The 21,921-nt window shown below is 39.5% G+C and overlaps 1 protein-coding gene across 1 annotated transcript; it reads right to left on the reverse strand.

The window, feature by feature from the left end:
* Positions 1–496: 496 nt before the first annotated feature.
* On the reverse strand, positions 497–20,655 carry LOC306738459 (neuronal acetylcholine receptor subunit alpha-3-like; the record flags this gene model as incomplete). The annotated part of the gene is made up of 8 exons (XM_079220309.1): positions 497–628; positions 2,368–2,637; positions 3,681–4,310; positions 5,933–6,140; positions 7,238–7,347; positions 10,078–10,122; positions 11,097–11,236; positions 20,598–20,655. The coding sequence occupies 8 exons, from the start codon at positions 20,653–20,655 to the stop codon at positions 503–505; spliced, it is 1,587 nt and encodes a 528-aa protein (XP_079076435.1). The 3' UTR covers positions 497–502.
* Positions 20,656–21,921: the final 1,266 nt, after the last annotated feature.

The raw sequence follows: 21,921 nt of genomic DNA on the forward strand, positions 1-21,921 counted from the left end.
AACAAACAAAAAACAGCTAAAGAAGCAAACCACAGTACTGGCCAGGCTGCACACTGTTCAGTAATGTTTGGGCTCTACAGCATGCTATCACACATACTGACAAACCGAACCAAACAAAGACACATTAAATTACTGTAAACTGTAAACTATTAATAATTTAAAGAAATGTTGTTTTCTTAAACTTCTTTAAATTATCAAAAATGCTGAAAGAACACATTTTGAGATACTGCATTATAACCTTGTTTTTGTGAAGGTTATCAGAAAGGCAGAGTCCAGTTTTTGGTAGAAATAAGCATTCTTAAAGGGCATAACAATTAAGGCATTCTAACCTTTGTATCTCTTTAGCAGTTCTTTGCAAAAAGCAAGAAGCAAAACTAGCACACCAAATAGTCCTTTAGGACTCAAAATGCTGTCTTCTGATTGGCCATCCGAGAACTGAGAGTTAGTAGCTTGTTCGGGATTGTTCTACGCAGGGTGACAGTGAACCCTAATCGGTTGGCAGTTATGAGAAAAACCCAATAAGAGGCTGGAAGAAGAGGCCCACAGTTCCCAGGACACACACTGTCACAAACACCCAAAGGAAGATTCGATCGATCACCATGGCAACATACTTCCAGTCATCCTCCACCTGTGAGCAAGGGAGGGGAGAAAGCAACAGGTGAGAGTGTCAGCGGTGACAAATGAAAGATGAAAATTTTTAGTTTGTTTTTTTTAACCATAGAACACTAACGTCGAGTGATTTTTACCTGTGTGATTGTGGTTACGTAATTTTCATTGTGTTGCTTCATAGTTCATAGTTCCATTATTTATATTTCTAATCATGTTTCATTGACGATTCCCTAATTTTTCACCCGATTTTGAGCCTTTTTTTAGGGTCACCCCTTGATACATTTTTTTTGTTTTATGAGAAGTTATATAGGGTAAAATAAAAGAAGAGTACTTCAATTTGCCTTGCATTGTTTTTTTTAACATATTTGGATATTTTTTATCAGGTACATTATATGGGCTAAAATATACCTGACGTTATAGATAGTGTTACTATTTGTAACGTTAGTGTTCTAGGGTTAAAGCAGGTGAGGATAGGTATGCAATGAAAGGAAACATGTGATATACAGGTGAGAGGTTTGGGGGAGTGGATGGGGGAGTTGGGGATTAAACAGAAAGGATGGAAAGAAGGCAACATGCACAAATAAGACAAAGAGAAAAATTGAGTTAAACATTTCTTGTAGGCCAAAAGAAAATGTATACATAATTTACACTGGAGGAAATTTCTATGATAATCGGATTCAAACCACAGCGTTAAAAGAAACAACAGGCAATTTGACAAAGCTGATTGAGCCACAATATTTGCATATCAAAGACTTTTTCTACCCTTTGGGACATTTCACCCACTGAGTTTGAGAGAGAGAGAGAGAGAGAGAGAGAGAGACCATCTCGACTCACATCTAACATTATTTGATTTTAATTTACACTACTTTAAACTTCTGCTGCAGGTTCGGATCCGCAACAATGCTGCCCAGAATCACAGTAAAACTCTCCAGGGCCGGAGCTGTTTAGAGTAGTTTTGCATAAATACATTATGCATTGACACGCTTGCTGTCTGTTTGCTTTCTATGAGCGGCTGTAGGTTTTGTTTTTTTAAGTTTAGAAACTAGAATATGTGTCTTGATCTAAACGTTACTGTATTTCCAAAAATGGTATTAAAGTCTGACGGAGCAAAATACAGGTTATTAACAAGTTTAACCACATTATCTAAACCACATTTTCCTGTGCAAAAATTGGTCATTTAAGTACAGTGGGTCCAAATTAATACAGGACATGGTCTGTAAGTTGTGATGTATGTTTACAACATTTAGCCGAGTTTATTATTTCAATGTTTGTCTTTCTTTTGTCTCAAATTAGTTTGGCTAACTAGTCAATTATATCTGATATAACTTTTTCACAGCAGATGTATTGACATGTATAAAGCACAGGTGTAAATAATGCAATTAAGGATAGCTGAATTCCATTCAGCCATTTAGTCCTGGTATCGTGCATGCCTACTGGGGCATGAATACAATAGAGCCATTCTTAATGCTACAATAAACACCTGTGACAAGTTAAAATGTCTGGCAACAATCAACTCTGACGGCTACCTGGGGATGGTTTACTTCTTATTCTTTTCCCTTTGTCCCTCTCTGATTTTTGAACGATATGCTTTTGCTTGTCTTACACAGTATGAATTTGACAGTAAATGTAAACAAAACACTTTTGTTGGAGAATATTTGAACACCAGCGGCTCTAAGCCTGGGTTGCATGTGATTTATTTTACCTATGAAACATTGACATTCTGAGTAATCAAATACAATGAAACAATGAAGTACTCACTTCTTTGGCCTTGTTGCGACTCCTCATGTTCTCAGCAATGTATTTGACACTGTCGATTGCCTGTTTGATCTCAGGCGACACCACAGAAAAGGCCACCACGGTGTTGATGCTCTGAGGACTCAGCTGACGCGTTATCTTCCCCATGTCTGGAGTTTCTGGGGTCTCCTTCCCATGCTGGCAGGGGCAAGGGCATTTCTTACCAGTGCAGCCCTCCGCAGACGAGAACTTACTGTCCCCGAACTCCAGACAGTTGAGAGAGCCTCCTCCAACCTGCTGGGGTTCACAAACCGAGTTTGGATTACATTTCACGTTCTGCTTCAACCCAAAGTTGACATTCTTGGGTAATTATGTATTATAAAACATTGGGATCTCCGGGATATATCTGTACAGCAAGTGCAACATTAACAAGGTTTCCAGTGTTTTGGGGATTAAAACCTTTTGTTTAATTTATGGTGTTTCCTGGAAGAGGTTTTTAATGGATTCACCTGGCACTACTTGCAGGATATAGGCAGCTATATATTCCAAAGGGTTTTAGAAGAGCACTCGAAGATGGAAGACTGTTGTATGGTCTGACAAGCAAGCTATCACATTGTGAGAAACACTCTCTGTTGGTGGATCCTTGGGTCGATTCCCAGAAGGAGGACTACATTTTGTACAGCTATATTTTGAGTATTACTGCAGGATGGTTCAGTTACTTCCCCTAGTTGCTCTCGAGCTAAATCACTGTGGACCACTGTGATGGTTCCCTGTACCAGAGCTGAAACACAATTGATTCAATTGTAGATGTAATATTGAGTTGTCTTTCAGAGCTGCAGCTGCAGAATTAACTCTAAGTTACAGTTTTACGTGGCAAAGCCCATGTACCTCTTCCTTATTATTGATAGAAGCAAACAGGAACTGGATAGCTATGGAAATAAACTAACTTAAAATGTTTGGCCATTCACATTAGATATGTGCCACTTGCCCAACTGTGGATGATGAGAAAAGAGTGTGACCATAGTTTCTATTTTTTTTTATATTGATACACATATTTCTGTCTTTTCTTGTGGACACTATAAATGCCTTCCAGGGGAGATTGTCTGAAAGTGTAGAATATGCAATAACAACTGTGCTTGGTGTGGTGCCATTACTCCTGGCCTCTAGTGGGCCTTCATACAATGATGTGGCCCAGGTTAACAAGTTACACTTTCTGTGGTTTATATATGAAACATAATTATATATATTATGTGTCAGACATGACACTCGGACATGACACTCGGGTCAGAGCCTAAGAGCTCAATTGGACTAGATGTTTAGGAATGGGGATGCCTTACCTGTATCAAGCTATTCTTTTGTTTCTTCCCTCCTTTTCCTCCTTTCCCTCCTTTCCCTCCTCCGCCTCCTCCTCCCCCTCCAGCTCCTCCTGCCTCCCCACTGATATCCAACCCCCCTTGCTTGCTGTCTTCGTCAATCGGTCTCCGCATCAGCATAATCCTCGGCAGCACTTTGAGAAACACAGAGCGCACCCAATCTGGCATCGTGTGGGTCATTGGCGTGCGGTAGTGTACATTCAGCACAAACACGGTGATGACGATGCTGAGTGTGACGAAGATCATTGTAAAGAGCAGGTACTCTCCAATGAGCGGGATGACCAGCGAAGTGGAGGGGATGGTCTCGGTGATTACGAGCAGGAACACAGTGAGGGAGAGCAGGACGGAGATACAGAGCGTGACCTTCTCTCCACAGTCGGACGGGAGATAGAAAACCAGCACTGTGAGGAAAGAGATGAGGAGGCAGGGGATGATGAGGTTGATGGTGTAAAAGAGGGGCAGGCGCCGGATGTAGAAGGAGTAGGTGATATCTGGGTAGATCTCCTCACAGCAGTTGTACTTGATATCATGCTTGTAGCCCGGAGCGTCAATGATTTCCCACTCTCCGCTCTCCCAGAAGTCTTTCAGATTCACCTAATGGATAAAGATCTTAAAATCAAATAATGCATTGATTTAACACCAGAACAACATACAGGGTCTGCTTACCATTCTAGGTCCCTTTCAGTCAGTGCAATACATATAAGGCTCATGGACTTGGTTTTTACAGTTTTTTTTCCTGCTGATGACTATGAATTTGTTAGAATGGGCAGCACAGAAAATTGTCCAATAATCTCCCAATCTTACTTTTAAAATTGAATGTTATTCTCATAACTCTTCTTGCTGTATCTATATTCAAAACAAACAATGTTAAAATATGTTAAAAGGGGAACTCCAGCAATTTATTGCACTTTCAAAAGGTTGTGGCATTTACAAGAGATACATAATACAACTCAGTAACATCCGTCATTAAACCCTCTATGCACCCTAAATTAGAGATAGGTTGATTTCCGGTTCTGCCTGTCTGGTGTACACACTTACATCGGTTTGATTTCATGCAAACCGACTTAACCGGTATTTGTCATTATAACACATTCTGGAAAACTGAAAATGTAGCTTACATCAGCAACTTGTGCAGACGGAGTCACAGCACTAAATCCATCTTGTATTGGAATAGTAATAAGCAACATGACAATATGGTGAACATAATATCATGTTTGTTTATAAAATGACTCACAGACTGTCCACAATGTACTGCCAGGCAGCGGCCGGCAACATCAAGGAGATTCAATTTCATGGAGATGGAAAAAGGCGCTCGTTGCACATTGCAAGTTGTATTTGTTTACTAGGAAATTCATGTTTTTTGGAGTGACAAGACAGGTTTTTGCCAGTCAGTGTTTTGCAAGCCCGACGGCACATTATTTTAGCAAGTGTGCAGTTGAGAGAGAGAGAGAGAGATAGAGAGAGATAGAGAGAGAGAGAGAGAGAGAGAGAGAGAGAGAGAGAGAGAGAGAGAGCATTTGTGATGGTGGGTATGACGTTAACACTAACATTATAACAGTGTTGTGTGTGTACAGTTGAGACTGTTGGTTTCTAAATGCTCCAACTCCCACGCCAAGTTTCTGTGTCTTGCTTGCCACCTGCTGATTAAACTGTAATGAGGTTAGTGCCAACTTCGACCCAGGCTGACCTTTAAGGCGCCGTAGTATTCTCAGTTTAATGATAAGCCGCTCTTCCGAGTTATGGTTAAGAGGTTGCCAAGTCAAGTGTGACACCTAATGGTAAAATGTTGTTTGCCAGTCCTGTCCAGTGTTTGGTTAAATATATCAAACTGGTTTTAAATGTGTTCCACTTGCCCAGCCCTGTTTTAAATACCCACTTAATTCACCTTTTCACCTTTTCCCAAGTTTGTAACGCAGGTATTTTTTTACTAACCCTAATGATGGTAATCCTGATGGTCACCATGTCACCATCAGGGTTATTTCCCTGAAGACTGGAGAGATATCCTTCCCGAGCTACAGAAGACATTATAAAACTGTTTTCACAGACGGTTAAGTTAAATTACCTTGCAATGATATCTGCATTAAATACATGCAGTATTTATATGGATGAGTGGAAGCAATGTTTTTTTCTTGTGGGAGGGATAAGACAAGAAAGAAAGAAAAATAATGAAATAGTTGATAGTTATGCCAAACTCAAACACAGTCATAAACACTGACCTTAGACCCAATAAGTACCAGGTCAATCTTGGCTTTATCATAAGTCCAGGAGCCGAATTTCATGGAGCAGTTCTGATAGTCGAAGGGGAAGTAGGTGATGTCCATGGGGCAGGAGGATTTGAAAATAGCTGGAGGAACCCAGGTAATGGTACCATCAAACTTCAGTAGAGCCTTGGTCTTGTCTTCCACCAGGAAATCACCTACAGCGCTGTATATGATTTATGATTGATTGATTGATGTGTGTGTGTGTGTGTGTGTGTGTGTGTGTGTGTGTGTGTGTGTGTGTGTGTGTGTGTGTGTGTGTGTGTGAAGTAGACCCATGGCAGAGAGGATTTCAGGAGATAATGATACAAGCATATGTGGGTTTTGATTAGAACACAAAGGTTAGAGGGAGGCAGAGATGAAAGTGAGAAACACAAGAGGGGAAAAGATAAAAGGTAAGATTAAGGAGGTATGAAATATATTATTAGGATTAGAAGACAGAGGACAATGAAACTGCATTATGAATTATTGTAAAATACAAAATTGTGTTCGATTGACATTATGATATTGTTAGTACAAAGACACAATTACTTTGAAAGACCAGAGCAGAGCACAAACTGACCCTGAATAATAGACTAGTGGTGTATTCAGTGTAACTACAGTCCACTGGGTTGAATAGTGCAGCAGCTAGACATGCCTGTGTGCTTCAAGGGAATTTGTAATTCATGTCATATTTTGATGATGATACTAACACAAGTTCTTGTGCTGAAAGAATAAAATAGTGTTTTACAAAATGATTCACATGGTCTTTCTGATCTGTCATCTCTACGGAAAAGCTGTAGTTTAATTTATTGAAATAGTGGTTAAATAATGGTTAGGTGACATCATTAAGTGACCATATGCGACAACACTGTCAAGCACTTTCACTGCTGTTTTTATAGCAAGCATGTTTGCAGACAATTGCCTATTTACACATACACAGACACAGAGCAGCATTAGCAATCATTTGGAGTTGGGATTCTTGTCATTTACGTTTTAGGTCTGTTTTGGCCTCTACCAAAGTCTGAGGGAAACATTTGGCTCCTTAGCTGCTAAATGCTCCACTATGTTCACCAGCTAGTCTGCTGCTGCTGCTAGAAAAAAGGTTGAATGAGAGCGATGAAAAAGAACCAAAGCAGTGAGGTTGCGGACCATTAAAACCAAAACAATAAGCTGGAAAACGCTAAAACGCTCCATAGAGCTGAGGGAAACTGCAGAGTAGGGGGATAATAATTCGCAGTTGAAACTGAACAACAAGCTAATGATAAACATGATGAGTCTCACTTGTTGTAGAGCACAATGTCGGGTCTCCAGATCTTGTTCGATGGAACTCTAATGAACTCAATCCCGTCAAACTCTGCCGGCATCCATCGCAGCTTGTAGTCATTCCAAATCTGAAAGAGAAGAAGAGAAAAACATTGAGATTATATTGGGGAGCCAACCATCTGTTTTTATTTGTTTTGCATTGTACAAAGACAGTATTAGTCACTTGAGACATTCCCCTTCATGGGAATATTTTGAAATGCATATTTATACTGCAGTCATAACTTCCTTTGATGTATTACAGCAGAGCAAAATAAAGATAATGGAGCAAAAAATCTAATGTTTATCGACAGGAACATTCACACTTTCATGCTTTTTCACATAAAATCAAGCAAATGTGTAGTTGTCTGATGCATTTCCTTCTGGTAAAAGAGACACAATGCTTCAGTAAGCACATAATAACACATCTACAATACATCTAAATGAAGAGCAGTTCAAAGAGGAGGGGACTATAGAAGTAAATAGCTCACTGACAGAACACTGACTGCAGTTGATTCACATACCTTCGGGTAATGTTTCATGAGCCATAGATCCATTAGTCTTGGCTATTTGCATTGGATTCAAGATGAATTAATTCATTAGCAAGGCGGATTAATATCCTGCTATGACCTGGGAGCTGTTTAATTAACCACTTCATGCTACACTGCTTTTTCATCTATCTATCCAGGGAGTTTACAATATGATTGGTTGGAGATGTAATTCCTGATATGTTGAGGTTTATGTCTTATTGTTTACACAAATAAATTATCCTACTTTCTATGATCATAACAGCATGCAGTGGGTCATTTTTGTTAAGTGTAACAATAGTCAACAACGTAAGTTTTCACAAACTAATAAACTTAAGCGAGAAGTTTAGGGAACGTAAACAAAATAATAATCATTATTTTTATCATAGTAACCATCGTTAGCGAAATAGGATGTGGATCATATTTTCATTATATTTGGGAATTAGTAGTTTTACTTCTTCAAATGTATGTAATATATTAGTATTAGTCTTGTTACTTTAAGTAAATATTGAAAAAGGATACACCAGATACAATTCATTATATTTTGCAGTTATCTCTCAGTTATGAATAGGGATGGGTATCATTTGGGTTTTTTCCGATACCGGTGCTAAACGGTGCCTGAACCGATACTTTTTTTATTGCCAAGGCAATTTTTTTTTTTCAAATTGAACAATATTATGAACTGTTTAAAGTATACTATATATATATAAATAAATAAGTACATACAAAACACTTGACTTCAAACTGCAGCTTCAAACCTTTTAACTTCAAACTATAAACAATATATATTTAAAAAAAGAACAGACACAAGCATCAGGTGGCCTGATGGGACCGTGTGCAACAGAACTCAGACACTGTTGGATCCTAAAACTGCTGCTTTACTGGACTACACGTCATCATTAATATCAACTGGAGAGATTTGTTCCAGCAAGCTGAGGACGGACGTTCAAAAGCTCGTGCTCGTGTCTCCAGCGATCTCTGTGTGCGCGCGCTGTGTGTGTGTGTGTGTGTGTGTGTGTGTGTGTGTGTGTGTGTGTGTGTGTGTGTATGTGTGTGTGTGTGTGTGTGTGTGTGTGTGAGCGCTGGAAGCCCCGCCCCCTCGAGCCCCGCTCTGCAAGCAGGCAGACAGAGAGCAGAGCAGCGAGTGTGCTCTGATCCGCGCTATTTTAAGAATCGTTTTTAGCGTGCGGGTACCGCGCTACCTTTTTAGTATCTATATACTGCGCAACTTTACAGAGTAGTGTAAAAAAAAAAGTACTTAAATCAGCTCAGGCCCCGGAAGGAAGCACCGACATCTGCGTTGCTTTTCGGTCCGGTAGGTACCGGACGTGTTGGAACCGGTGCCAATATGGCACCGGTTCTCGGTACCCAACCCTAGTTATGAATAGTGAAACTAGTTGTAACAATACTTCATTCTTTATTATTTTAAATGCTGGTGAGATTGTCTGTCTCAATAGCTTTCTTTTGTATCTCTGCCGAACAACAGAGCAACCAATGATAAGTGTTGATCCCCGTAGATTAATTAACAACCAAGTTTCAACCTGAAATACATACGCAATGAAACACATACAAAAGCCAGCCCTGGCACTCTGTATTAGCTAAAACACACTAATAAGAATGGGAATCTATTTTTTACTGTTTAAAATCAAATGCTCTTATCCTTTTCATAAAAGTAGTCAATGAAGCTTGTTTTCTAGAAACGCTGTATGCTGTTACAGAAGGAATCCCCTGCAGCGTCAGTGCAGAACAGATGCAATGCATGCATCAAGGGGGGCTTTCTAAAATGGCTAACACTGTAAACCCACTGGCTGCGAATCAAAATCGGTATCAGTGTCTGTGCTGTTTACACAGCTTCTCATTAGTGATGCCTTGTAATACATAAACAGCTCAGCCATTACCAATAAGATCATCCTATACAGGCCTTTCAATGCTTTTTCATTTGAAAGCTTGAAAGATCCCAGTATCATCTTAGCCACCATTGAAATGCAGCAGCATACAACAGCTGTTTGGCCTCAATTAGTCACTGATTTAAAAGGGCAATGTCTCTATGTTTGTGATGAATAGAAGCTTAAATTATATGGGTTTTAAAAAAAGCTTAGAGGAAAGATAAAAGGATATGTTATTTGGGAGAATGACTGTGGGAGGTCTGGAGTTCAGGTCCATGTCTATGGATCTGCTAAGAGACAGAGCGTGACAAACCATAATGCTGACACTGATCCCTAGCTGATGCCTTCAAATATATATCCAAGATGTATGTGTGTGTGTGTGTGTGTGCGCGTGCGTGCGTGTACTTACATGTCTGAGCCATAAATTTGTTTCCATTATCTGATTCACCTCATCCTACAAAGAGAAGGAAGACAGCTTGTTAACATGCAGAACTGTGTGTGTTGTTACATCAGCTCAAGTAACTACAAGCAAAGTGTGCGCCAGCCAGGAAAAATAATTTATAACTTTTCAAGAAGAAATTTAATTTTTCCTCTAATCTTTGTCCTATAGAGCTGGAGTTGATTGACTGAAAAGGTCGACAGTGAGTAAGTTAATAATAGATAGAGAGGTTACAGATGTCACTTCCTCTCAATCTTTCTCCGTGACCGAAGTTCAGTTTGATTTGCAGTCCTGTGATTCTCAGAATTCCACATAAACCACATACAAAAATATATCAGCTAAAAACACTATGTACAAGCAGATATGTGAAACTATGCCCACAGACACACACACACATACATTCGCTCAGTGCACGTCCACACACTCACCTATAGATTAATCTCACCTTGCCGAGCAAGCCGATATAGCTACATATCCGTCCAGTCTGAAAAAGGTTCCTGTAGGCAATTTCCCTTTAATCTCAGGATTTCCATTTTGAGCTGGAAACCTATTTTCACCGAGGGATGTGCAGCCATCCCCCACCGCTTTAAACTTAACATTGCCAAAGCAAAACAGCAGTGTATAACAACACTGTGTGACATTTTCACAATCCGTGAAATTGAACAGACTAAATAAAGACCGTATTCACTTTCTGCTTTCACTTCTCTCGTTCTGCAGCCTATCTTTTGCCTTTTCTGTATCAAAGGTATGAAATATGATCAAGATGCTCATTGGAAGACGCCTCTCAGTTCACACATACTGTTGGGAGGTTGCTATTAGTGAAACAACATTTGGGTTACATACTTTGCTCATACACACTTATAAAACTAAATATTAATCATATTGAACTGAGAATTTACACAAATGGTATGATTAGAATATATATACTCCAGTGTGTGTGTGTGTGTGTGTGTGTGTGTGTGTGTGTGTAGCTTGGGTGTGTAGCTTACAACTTTGACCAGCTGCGAGATGGAGACCTCGAATTTCACAGTGACAGGGTCAGAGACATTCTCCACTGGTCTGATGAACTGGTTATATCTTCTGAACAGTTTCCTGAAGAGCCGGTCCTCTGCCTTGGATGAAAAGCAGTCTGGACAGGCAGAAAGGGCACAGAGACAAAGAAGAGAGGAGCAAACAGAGTGGTCAGTGACTGAATACGTGACTGTGAATAAGAAGAGCGGAAGAGGTTGAAAGAGAAAACAAATTATAATTATAATTGTCTCGAAGAAATCATATATTTCTGAAAGGCTAATACTGGCAGTGCTAATCAATCAGAAAACTGTGGGAGAAATATACCTCGTCAGCCTCTACCAGTTATGATGTAACATCACATTAATTGGTCTTTTAAGTTCGTAGATGAAAGTTTAATGATATTTGATGAATCATCTATAAGGAAGTCTCTTAGGATTATAACTTATCTGCTTATATCATCACAGTCTACTTTGAAGAGTTAACTTTTTGGGTGTTTCTTTGTGGGATCGGGCTGCTTTAAATAGAGTCAGAAAGTAAGAAAGCACAAACACGTGAATGACTCTGAATGGTACAAGTATTGCATTAAAAGCGCCAAGAGCAATGCTGTCTGTTTAGTTATGGGCAGGTGGTATATATCTATGGAGTTTAATTCAAGCTCAATAAATAATGTCCCCGTCTCTCGGTGTGGGCAGTTTAGGGTGTTCATGATGTATTATAACTTATCTAATAGCTGCATGTCTGGTTGGACTGCGGCTTAAGTGCTGTACACATAACCAATTTATGAAGGGTCTTATTTACTAATCATCCAGGAAGGAGCCTCAAAGGCCTGAGGCACAATATCAGCATGTCTACATCGTGGAAAATGCATGGCAAGCTATTTTAACTTAGTGCAGAGGAGTTGAAGACTGTATCCCGAGGACAGGAGATGAAGTGCTGAAAGTTCTTCGTTTTTCTTTTTAGCCCAGATGAAAAATGAAGTTGTGGGAGGAGTTGCTACTTATTTTCTGTGCTTTTCCCCGTTCTGTATTCTCATGTATGTTACTTTAAGAATATACTCAGTGTTACTTGTTATAAATGCATTGCACTCTCTGGCTAATGTAACAATGAGATGTTATAATGTGAATCCAAAATGTAGGAAATGTAAAACAACCAAGGACATGGTTGGATCCTTGATCAAAATGTATTAAAAAAAGAATCAAAAGTGAATTAATTTAAAGTCATAATCGTTAAGATTATCAAACTCCATTTCTGATACTATTGATGGTCACTCTTTTGTCACCAACAGCAATTCAGTATATTGACATTCAGTAATTACCTCTTTAAATATATATTTAGTCTGCCATTCCCACCAGGATTGAAATGGCCGTCCTCGTCAGGATGCACCGGCTCACTAGACGAGGTCAACCCTCTGTTTCCTGTTAATATTCCTGTCAAAAACTAAAGGCAACATGAGACCATCCAAAGACCTAAGAGTGCTAAATACTGGCATAAACTAAACACCATGAGTGAGGCTGTACTGTAGAAACAGGCTACTAGCAGACAACCTGACACTGAAGCATGGTAACACATAGACTAAATACACAAGCAACAAATTAACTAATTACAGTCAGGTGTGGTGGAAAACAGGGAGGGAAAAAGACAAAGTAAGAAGATAAAACAAAACATGACATATGGTGAGAGTAAATAAAACAGAAAACAGACTTTAAAAAAAAACTTACATGACAAAGATTTAAATCTAGTTCACTATGACATAAAATAACAGTGCAACTGCACACTTTACCAAGATAAACCTGTTTGTGTTTGTTGTGTAATCCACGGACATTTTCAAAGTGAACCGTATCAAAGCGACAAGTTGAAGGTTCCCCACACAGTTTGCTGCTCTGAGGCCAACTGAGTCACAACCAAACATACTGCTGCCATTTGTGAAGGTGATCAGCCACTCTTCCTCCTTCAATACTCGCAGTGCCCTGAAAGTTCTCGCGCAGATACACAACTCTCGCCCCATCAACCTGTGAAATATCTAGATCAATACCACATTCTTCTCTGTTGGGCTGCTCTCAAGTTTGTTAGATATAGGTGAGGATGCAGGATAGAGCTGCACTGGAGACAGACCATGCAAAAGAGATAAAGACAGCAAGAACAAAAAACAGACAAACAAGACAACAAACAAAGACAAATAAATATGGGAAGCAGCAAGACAAAGACTATGTCTACTCTTCCGAACTTTGCAGAACTCAAAGACAGCAGATTGTTCCTAGAGGTACTTCTGTTGTTTCCCTCTGAACTCTTTTTAAATATAGCCTCATTTGACAAAAAACAGCCAAACTGAATTTGGGATATGAGAGAAAAATATCTTAATTAAAGTGGATTTCTATGGAGAAGGCCTTGAACTTCTGATGATGAAACAGTGCTGACCCTATTAAATCAAGATCCTCCACTCAAAGGCAAGCGATAACCCTTTTCATGCAGACAACAATGACACCAGAAACCCAGCTGGTTCCGAACTTCTGGTGACAGCCCTCTAGAGAGAATGACAAGGGAAATAAGAAAACACAGAGACAAGAGAGGAGAAGAGAGGAGACTGAAAGCAAAGCCTTCTTAGGATGTCACTCAGAAGATTATGAGAATCCAGACTTCATAGCTTCTGTCTAGTAGCTGCCTAGCATGCTATGCTAAATAGAGTATAAAAGGAGCATTGGACCAAACACGTCTAATCCATGTTTGGCAAAAAAAAATTGAATGCACAATGTTGACAGCAGTATTTTCTAAAATATTTCACTAATACAATAGAAAAGAAGTGAGGAAGGAAAGATGGAAAAAAGGTCATTTTAATTAGAAGATAAAAGAAGTGGAGAAATTCGATGGACTAAAATGGACTTGTATGGTGCTTATTTAAAAGGCAGAGCTGCTCTCTAATACACGTCTCTTACTAAACCAGCTCTTTGATCAAAACAGGATCCGCACACACACACATACACACATTTAACATGGTCAGATACATTTCACGTTTAAAATCATAAAAGAACCATTATGAAGGAAAATGAGCAACAGATTTACCCACTTTCATCTGGATTTGTCACGTTCCTGTCCCCTCTCTCTCTTTCTCTCTCATTAGTCAACCAATCTCATTCGACAGTTTTCGCTGGCTGCTTTCATCATGCTAGGATTAGCATATTATGTGGTAAAATTGGAAAGGGATGAGAAACAAAGTAGACCACGAAGAAGAAAGAGTAGGCCTATGGCAGACAAAACTCTCAATACTAAAAATTATGTATTTTGTGATGCAGAAATGAAACCAACATTTACGAATGTTTGATTTGTAAATTAATCAAGATGTAAATGCATCTCGCTATCCATCACTACAAACTAAGTGTGACACCATTTTCCAATTAACAGTTCACTGAACCCCTCCCCCATGGTGATGATCTAAAGACTGTATCTGTAGAGCTTGTAGAGTGTACATGGGGCTGGAGTAGTGAGACTGCATTGAAGAAGAGTTTTTTAAAACTGGTTAGACTGGTTTTATCTGCTCCAATTTTTAGCATGTCCGTGACACACAACACAACATTTGACACATTAAATATTGATTAAAAAAAAGAAAAACAAGCAAACAGCGCTCTGTGGATCAGCGGAGGCGGAGCCTCAAGGCCCTCAGACTGAGTCCAGCATGTCACTTGCTGCGAGCAGACAGCGGCTCATTGACTGCAGTTTACTTTGGCTGCTGGATGCTGAATATAGCCTGCCAACACTATACTATAATACTGTATCAATGCTTGATAACGTTGCAATCAAACTTTTCTTGACTTCCCTGGAGTCAACAAGCACAAGCTGATAGCCTTAACCATGCCGCTCTGTCATTACAACTCCATACAATAAATTGTGTAAATGTCAATACAAATTGTGCGATACTGACTTATAACACATATAGCATTGCCACAGGGTATACATAACACAGCTTAGCCCCCTGTGCTTCCTCTTCGTGTGTCCCACTGGCTAGCTAATGGTTGCTGCACTGCGCTCATACTGTGGTTAAGTTTCCGTTGACAACAGGCCCGACTCACGCCATCTGAAGCCTCTGATGTAGAAATGCACAGTAAGTAGAATACAGTTGAAGTGCTTTGGGTGCCTTTTGGAAGTTCTTACATAGTTCAATAATAAAATAATTAAAATGTTTTAGTTAGCTCTTTTAGTTAGCGAGACCCAGGTGGGTTATCTTACCTAACAGTAAAGTCTATGCATACTTTTTTTTCCAGAGTGTATTTCACGGGTGATTCTGACTCTGAATAGCTCAACTTGGGTGTGTGACGTATAGCTCAAGACCCAAGGACTTGACTTGGAACCTTTTAATTTATCACCAGGCCATGGATCGTGGCTGACTGGAACCGGTCCTGCCTACTGCCATGACCCTGCTGATGGAACCGGCCTGGAACCAGGCCTGCCAGCTGCCATGGCCCTGCTGATGCCCCTCCTCTCTACCTCCTTCTGCTTCATGGATCGTGGCTATCTGGATCATGGACCATGCCTACTACTCATTATATGAATCATTTCTGTCATATTCATTGAATGTGCTGTAACTCCGTTACGTTATTCATTCTGGCCACATGACATCTATTGCTTCTGTCCATCTTGGGAGAGGGATCCTCCTCTGTTGCTCTCCCTCAGGTTTCTTCCCCTTTTTCCCTGTGAAAGAGTTTTTACTATCTTTATTGGAGGAGTTTTTCCTGATCCGATGTGAGGTCCCGGGACAGGGATGTCATGTGTACAGATTGTAAAGCCCTCCGAGGCAAATTTGTATTTGTAATGTTGGGCTATATAAAATAAACTGAATTGAATTGAATGGCATATAGTTGATGGGTAAGGAATTAGATGTGCAGGGGTGTTGAGTGTGAAATTGTTTGTATGAGTTGTTCTTGAGATAGCTGCAAGCAGCAACACCACCGTTAAAGCATGAAGCCCCTTTTGAACATGCATGTTTTGAACGAGCACTCCATAATTCTGGTTTTAATTTTAGCAATTGTTTTGCACAATATTCTGTACTGACACATCAACCATGTGCTGTGTCTTTGTATTTCCTGACTACTGCATAGGGATATCTATACTCATTGACTACTATGTCCTAATATAATGATAATTCAATAATTCTTTGTACATAGCTGTATTGCCAATGGCTAAGCTTATCTTTCCAATTGGACTCCTTATAATAAGCCAGCTGCAGCGTATGATCGAGGGCAGGATAGGAGTTTGTGAGCTCAGAGTAAACCCAGCAGCATGTACAGTTAATGTACTAAAATGTTAAAGTATCAATTATTCAACTAGCTATGCAGAATCTGTCAAAAAACACTTAGAAAGCAAGTTCATTAAAATATAGATCCCGTGAGATATTTAATGCACCCAAGACAAGAGGGTCGAAGGTCAACCCAACTAGAAAAAGATGAGGGCGATGATGAAGAGCGAGTGTGAGTTGAAGGAAGAGGAGGGAAATGGGTAGAGTGTGAAGGACAGAGAATGAGTGATGGAGAGGAAGAGACCATTTTATGGGCTGTTTGAGAGGATACTGGTAGGGAGCCATTTAGCCTTCATTCTCCCCTGAGCATGCAAATGCTTTTAAAGAAGAGTGAGAGCAAAAAGAAGAGAGAGAGAGGGGGGTGAAAGAGAAAGTGTGTTTAGACTTTAATATCTTCATCATGCACAGTGTATGTATGGTAAACACTGTATAAAGGAGTAAATGCTTTGCCATGAGCTGAAATGCTCTTCGTATACTGTTTGTTTTCCTTGAGTTGAAATGAGCTGAAGTCAACTGACAGAGATTAAACAGCAACAAGCTTGAGAGATTTGTGAGTGAGAAAGTGTGGAGACAGAGAAAGTAAGATAGTGGAGCAGGGATGGGACTGTGTGTGTGTGTGTGTTTGTGTGTGTGTGTGTGTGTGTGTGTGTGTGTGTGTGCGTGTGTGTGTGTGTGTGTGTGTGTGTGTGTGTGTCCAGTAAAACGGTATAGGAAAATATGTGATGCCTGACAGCAAACCTTGCAAACAACTTCCCTTAATTTTTCTTTTCTCACATTTCATTTTCATTATGGCTGTTTTCAGCAGATACACACTACTATAGGTATAATACAGTGCTATTAATACAAGCCTTATGGCATTCACAGAAGGCCGCACATGTATCAGTGCCCTAACACATTTTCATGTGGTAAGAAAATGTACTTTTTTCACGTTCAAAATGAGCGGATCAAATAGAAATTGCACATCTTTGCCTGAAGGCACGTTCCCCAAAAAGTGGGTTACATGAATTTGAATATGTTTCATGTAAGAGAGTCATTCAGCCTTTGTAGTTCAATATCTCAACAGTATATTTATCATTTAGTAATGTACATTTTTGTGGTGATTGGGTGTAAAGAGAGACCCTGAAGTGGCCATATTATTCTTCCTGGGGTTTAGGAATGTCATTTATCCTTGAGAGAAGCCAGAGCGGGAAAAATTGGGCATAACAAATGTGTCCTCTTTGGGATAGTCCATGTATTATATTACACTTCATACGCTAGTATAAAAAGTGTTAAAAGTAAAACATGTGTTGGCTTAATAGGTTGAAAAAAATATTATAAAAAAATGGATGTGTGTTTTGTGGAAATATAAAAGTGCTCCCAAACTTTATGTAAAATGGTGAAATAACATGATGTTCAAGAAAAAAGGCGGACGACACAATGTTTTGAAGCGGGCACTGCAGTGTGAGGTGTTCTTCACACATTTATCTGTGACTCAGTTTGTGTTTAGCCACGCCCCCTCTGCTCTGTGTTCTGCTCTATAAATGTTACTGTGATATAAGCCTTGTTACCACGCAGCTACACACACACGCCACAGTTCACTGACTGGATCATCAGTCATGCATTCAAATATATTAAGAGAGCAGCTTTATTTTAAAACAAGGAACAGCATCATGAATATACCTGCAGGCTGAGGTAACACGTTAGTAGCATTTTTTTTTTCCAACATTTAATGGAGACTACAATTTTTTTTTCACCTTAACCAAGTACTTTGGATTGCCTAAACATAACCAGAAAAAGATTAATCTCATTTTAGTTGACACAAAAATGTATTTATTGTTACAAATGTTGGCTACTTATTTTGTAATTGTGTAAATACATCTGTAAAAGTAAACTGAGATGTGTAGGTGTTCTTGAATGTGTAAGTAGTGTTAATTTGGTGGATGCGTAAAATGATATGTATTCAGATTTATAATGATGTAAAACATCTGTAATTATATAGAATAGAAAGTGTAGTCAAATGTTTAAGTGGTTGCAGATTTGTGAATATATAAAATGATAGGATAGGTGAGAGTATACTTAAATGAATAATTATTGTTAAATGTGCATTGAGATTTTGAAATTGTATTTGAAATTTTGAAATGTATAGTAAAAAACTATCGTAAAATGTGTTACACAAGAAGATCATCACCATCAGAGTAAATGTTTGGAAGATGTCAGCCATAGCTTAAAGCTTGCCTGCCAGCTGGCTAACATTACTGTACATGCCCCCCTAGTAAATAGGAGCCTGGGAGTTCTCAAGTGACACTTAATTCCCAGAAGTGCCTTTGTCTTTAGCAGTGTGTCTGAGCCATTAATACATGTACATATTGAGATTCAGGGTCACAACTTTCCACATTTCCACATTTACAAATGATTTAAGTATAAACTTGGCTTCAGAAAATGCTATAAGAGAGTGAGAGAAACACACATACCAACACACACACACATACACGCACGCACGCACACACACACACACACACACACACACACACACACACACACACACACACTCACACACACACACACACACACACACATCCCAGCCAAGAGGGTCATGCATGGAATCAATGTGTGTACAGCCTGATAAACCATAAAAGCGCCTATCTGCCACCTCGCATAAATCAGATAGCTGATATTTATGCCTTTGAAGCAAATGTTTACGTTACTGCTTTGAAATGCCGTGGCATAATTACCGTCTCTGCATCTATTCCACAGAGTGGCTCCAGGTCATATATGGCTCTCTGCCTCAGCTGCGGACAGTGATTAAGTCTGGGTGCATTTCAATAATACCAAATCCCCCCCTCCTACTCTCCTACTTCCTTTCCTTCCTCGCTCCCCCTCCCTGCCCTCCTTCCTTCCATTAATCATGTCTTGCTCCCTCTGTTCCTCACTTCCTTCCTTATCCTATCCATTACAACTGAATGCATACAGACAAAGCTGTCTATTCTCCCTTATTTAACAAATACAAATACAAAATAAAATGTGTATGTGTGTGTATATATATATATATATATACATATATATATATATATATATATATATATATATATATATATATATATATATATATATATATATATATATTACCCAGCCTTAAGGTCAACCATCAATACATCCATAATGTGGACTCCCACCTGACCTTAACTTGATCGTACTAAACTGAATCGAGCTAAACACAACTTGTACCCCAAAAATGATCATTTTGATAAATTAAGGATCCATCAAAATAACCGAAAATGACCACACAATGACAAAATATTCTCACAAAAAAAGATACTTCTATCTTTTCATGAGGCAGTAGAGAAACAAACACAATAATACAAAATGTAGATACAACATTCGATTCATACCATGATGGTATGAAATTAAATAAGGTTGTGACTTATCCACAGACGCACATGACAATGAGAAAGGTTGTTCAAAGATCAAAATCTTGCAGACAGCCAATCTCCCCTGCCTGAAACCCGCCTATCTGCCCTCTGTCTGAATAATACAGTGCCCTACACTCTCTCACCAGCCACAAACAGGAAAACAGATCCTGTAAACAAATTCTAGTCTGTTTTGGTTTCCCTAAATCGCGACTCAAGCCTCACAACTACATTTGCATTCATCAAAATTCATCTCTCGGATTCTTCCGCATTTTATTGTGTTGGCCTAGTTAACACGGAACCAAGTCATGGACATTTGAAATAACTTAGAATTCGTGAGGCTGAAGTTTACAGTGTTGCATTAAATCGTTGGACACGTTAACGACTATGTATATTATATGTGTGTATATATATATATATATATATATATATATATATATATATATATATATATATATATATATATATATATATATATATATATATATATATATATATATATATATATTATAACACAACTGAAAAAAAGTTATTGGACTGATTATCGATGACTATTTAATGAGAGAGGAACTTCTTTGGCTGTAACGCACTGGACAGAAACTCAATAACGTAATTGCTGACTTTCACAGCTGAAATATGAAGACAAAGTTATTTTTAAAAAGCTTTCCACCGAACCATCTCCAAGTTAACTGTCTAGTCACTAGCGCGCAAACCTCACACCGTATCATCGCATACTCATTTAAACCAAACAAATCTGAAATAAATACGAATTACATGACATATATACGCCTACCGTGCACCCTACTTACCTTGCGCCATCCAACCCGCGAGAAGAAGCAGCAAAGTCCATCTCGCCGCCGGCTGCATCTCCCCCGTGTCGTTTGAGGATTCCTCCTGAAGGAAGTCTGTCTGTTCAATCGATGAGCGAACTAAATAATGTGTAATGGCAGGAAAACGTGCGTCTCTCCCCTGGTGCCGTCTGTCTGCCGGTGCGCTCCTTCCTGATCTGATCCGAACTTGACTTCGTTCGTCCCTCCCCTATGAGTGCAGAGCTCCCCTCTGGCGCATCCATACGGAGGAAAGAGCCGCCCTGACTTGCTCTGAAGGATAAAAGGCGTAATTTGATTCCGTGGATGACGAGAAGAGAAAATAAATAAACACAATACAAATTGAGCCTATTTTCGAGATAAATGTTTGACACTGGTGTCCAGTAAACTACGGGCAAGTGTTGCACCACCACGGCGTAGTTTTCTTTAGGTTTAAACTGAACAAAGATCGTGTAAAATAGCCTTGACTCACAATAGGGAACATTAAAATGCCCGTTAATGTGTTTGTGGCTGAGCCATACAAAGGTCAATACAATAATAAAACAGAATAATGTCTGACTTAAAATACATTTTATTCGTCGGCAGCTGCTCTGTGTTTATACTCCGATGGTAGAAAGTTTTCGTGTGATGGTAAATGCAGGACTGAATGACGTGTAGCCCTGCTACGTGTGGAAATAGCGATTCTGGTGATTTCAGCCACCCGGACAGCGCCAACGAGTCTCAATCAGAGCTGTCCGTGGTGCTGAAGTCAGCTGGTCCTGACGTGCACTTACTTTATTTAGAAGGATATTTCATATTTTATTAGCTTTGTTGCATGACACGCTTAGGTGTTTAAACATCTCTTTGAAGCACGTGCCAGCGTGTCCCAATGAGTTAGAGTACAATCCTTGCATGACTTCAGATTGTTTGCGTTGCTAAATCCAAGATTAGAGATAGAGCGTGTTGCATGCTGTTTCTTTCCCCAGCCACTAAACTGCAGCACTGTGCTGTGCTTAGGAGGAAAGTTTAGCTGCTCTGAAACATTGTTTCTGTCTCATTGAGAAGGCTGCTCGTTTTATTTGCTCCCCAGGTGCCTTCGGATTGCGCTGATTATGTTTAATTTTAGCCTGCTATTTTCCACGCCTGGTTTGACGTCATCAAGCAAAGTAATTAAGGTAGTAATGCTTAGCTGAGCTGAGCTGAACCTAGGCGACATAAACACCTTCAGTGAGTGGGTAGTGAACGAGACACACTCAATGGGCTTGTGTGTGTGTGTGTGTGTGTGTGTGTGTGTGTGTGTGTGTGTGTGTGTGTGTGTGTGTGTGTG

This window comes from Taurulus bubalis (assembly GCF_910589615.1).
Source record: "Taurulus bubalis genome assembly, chromosome: 6".
NCBI classification, from domain to species: domain Eukaryota; kingdom Metazoa; phylum Chordata; class Actinopteri; order Perciformes; family Cottidae; genus Taurulus; species Taurulus bubalis.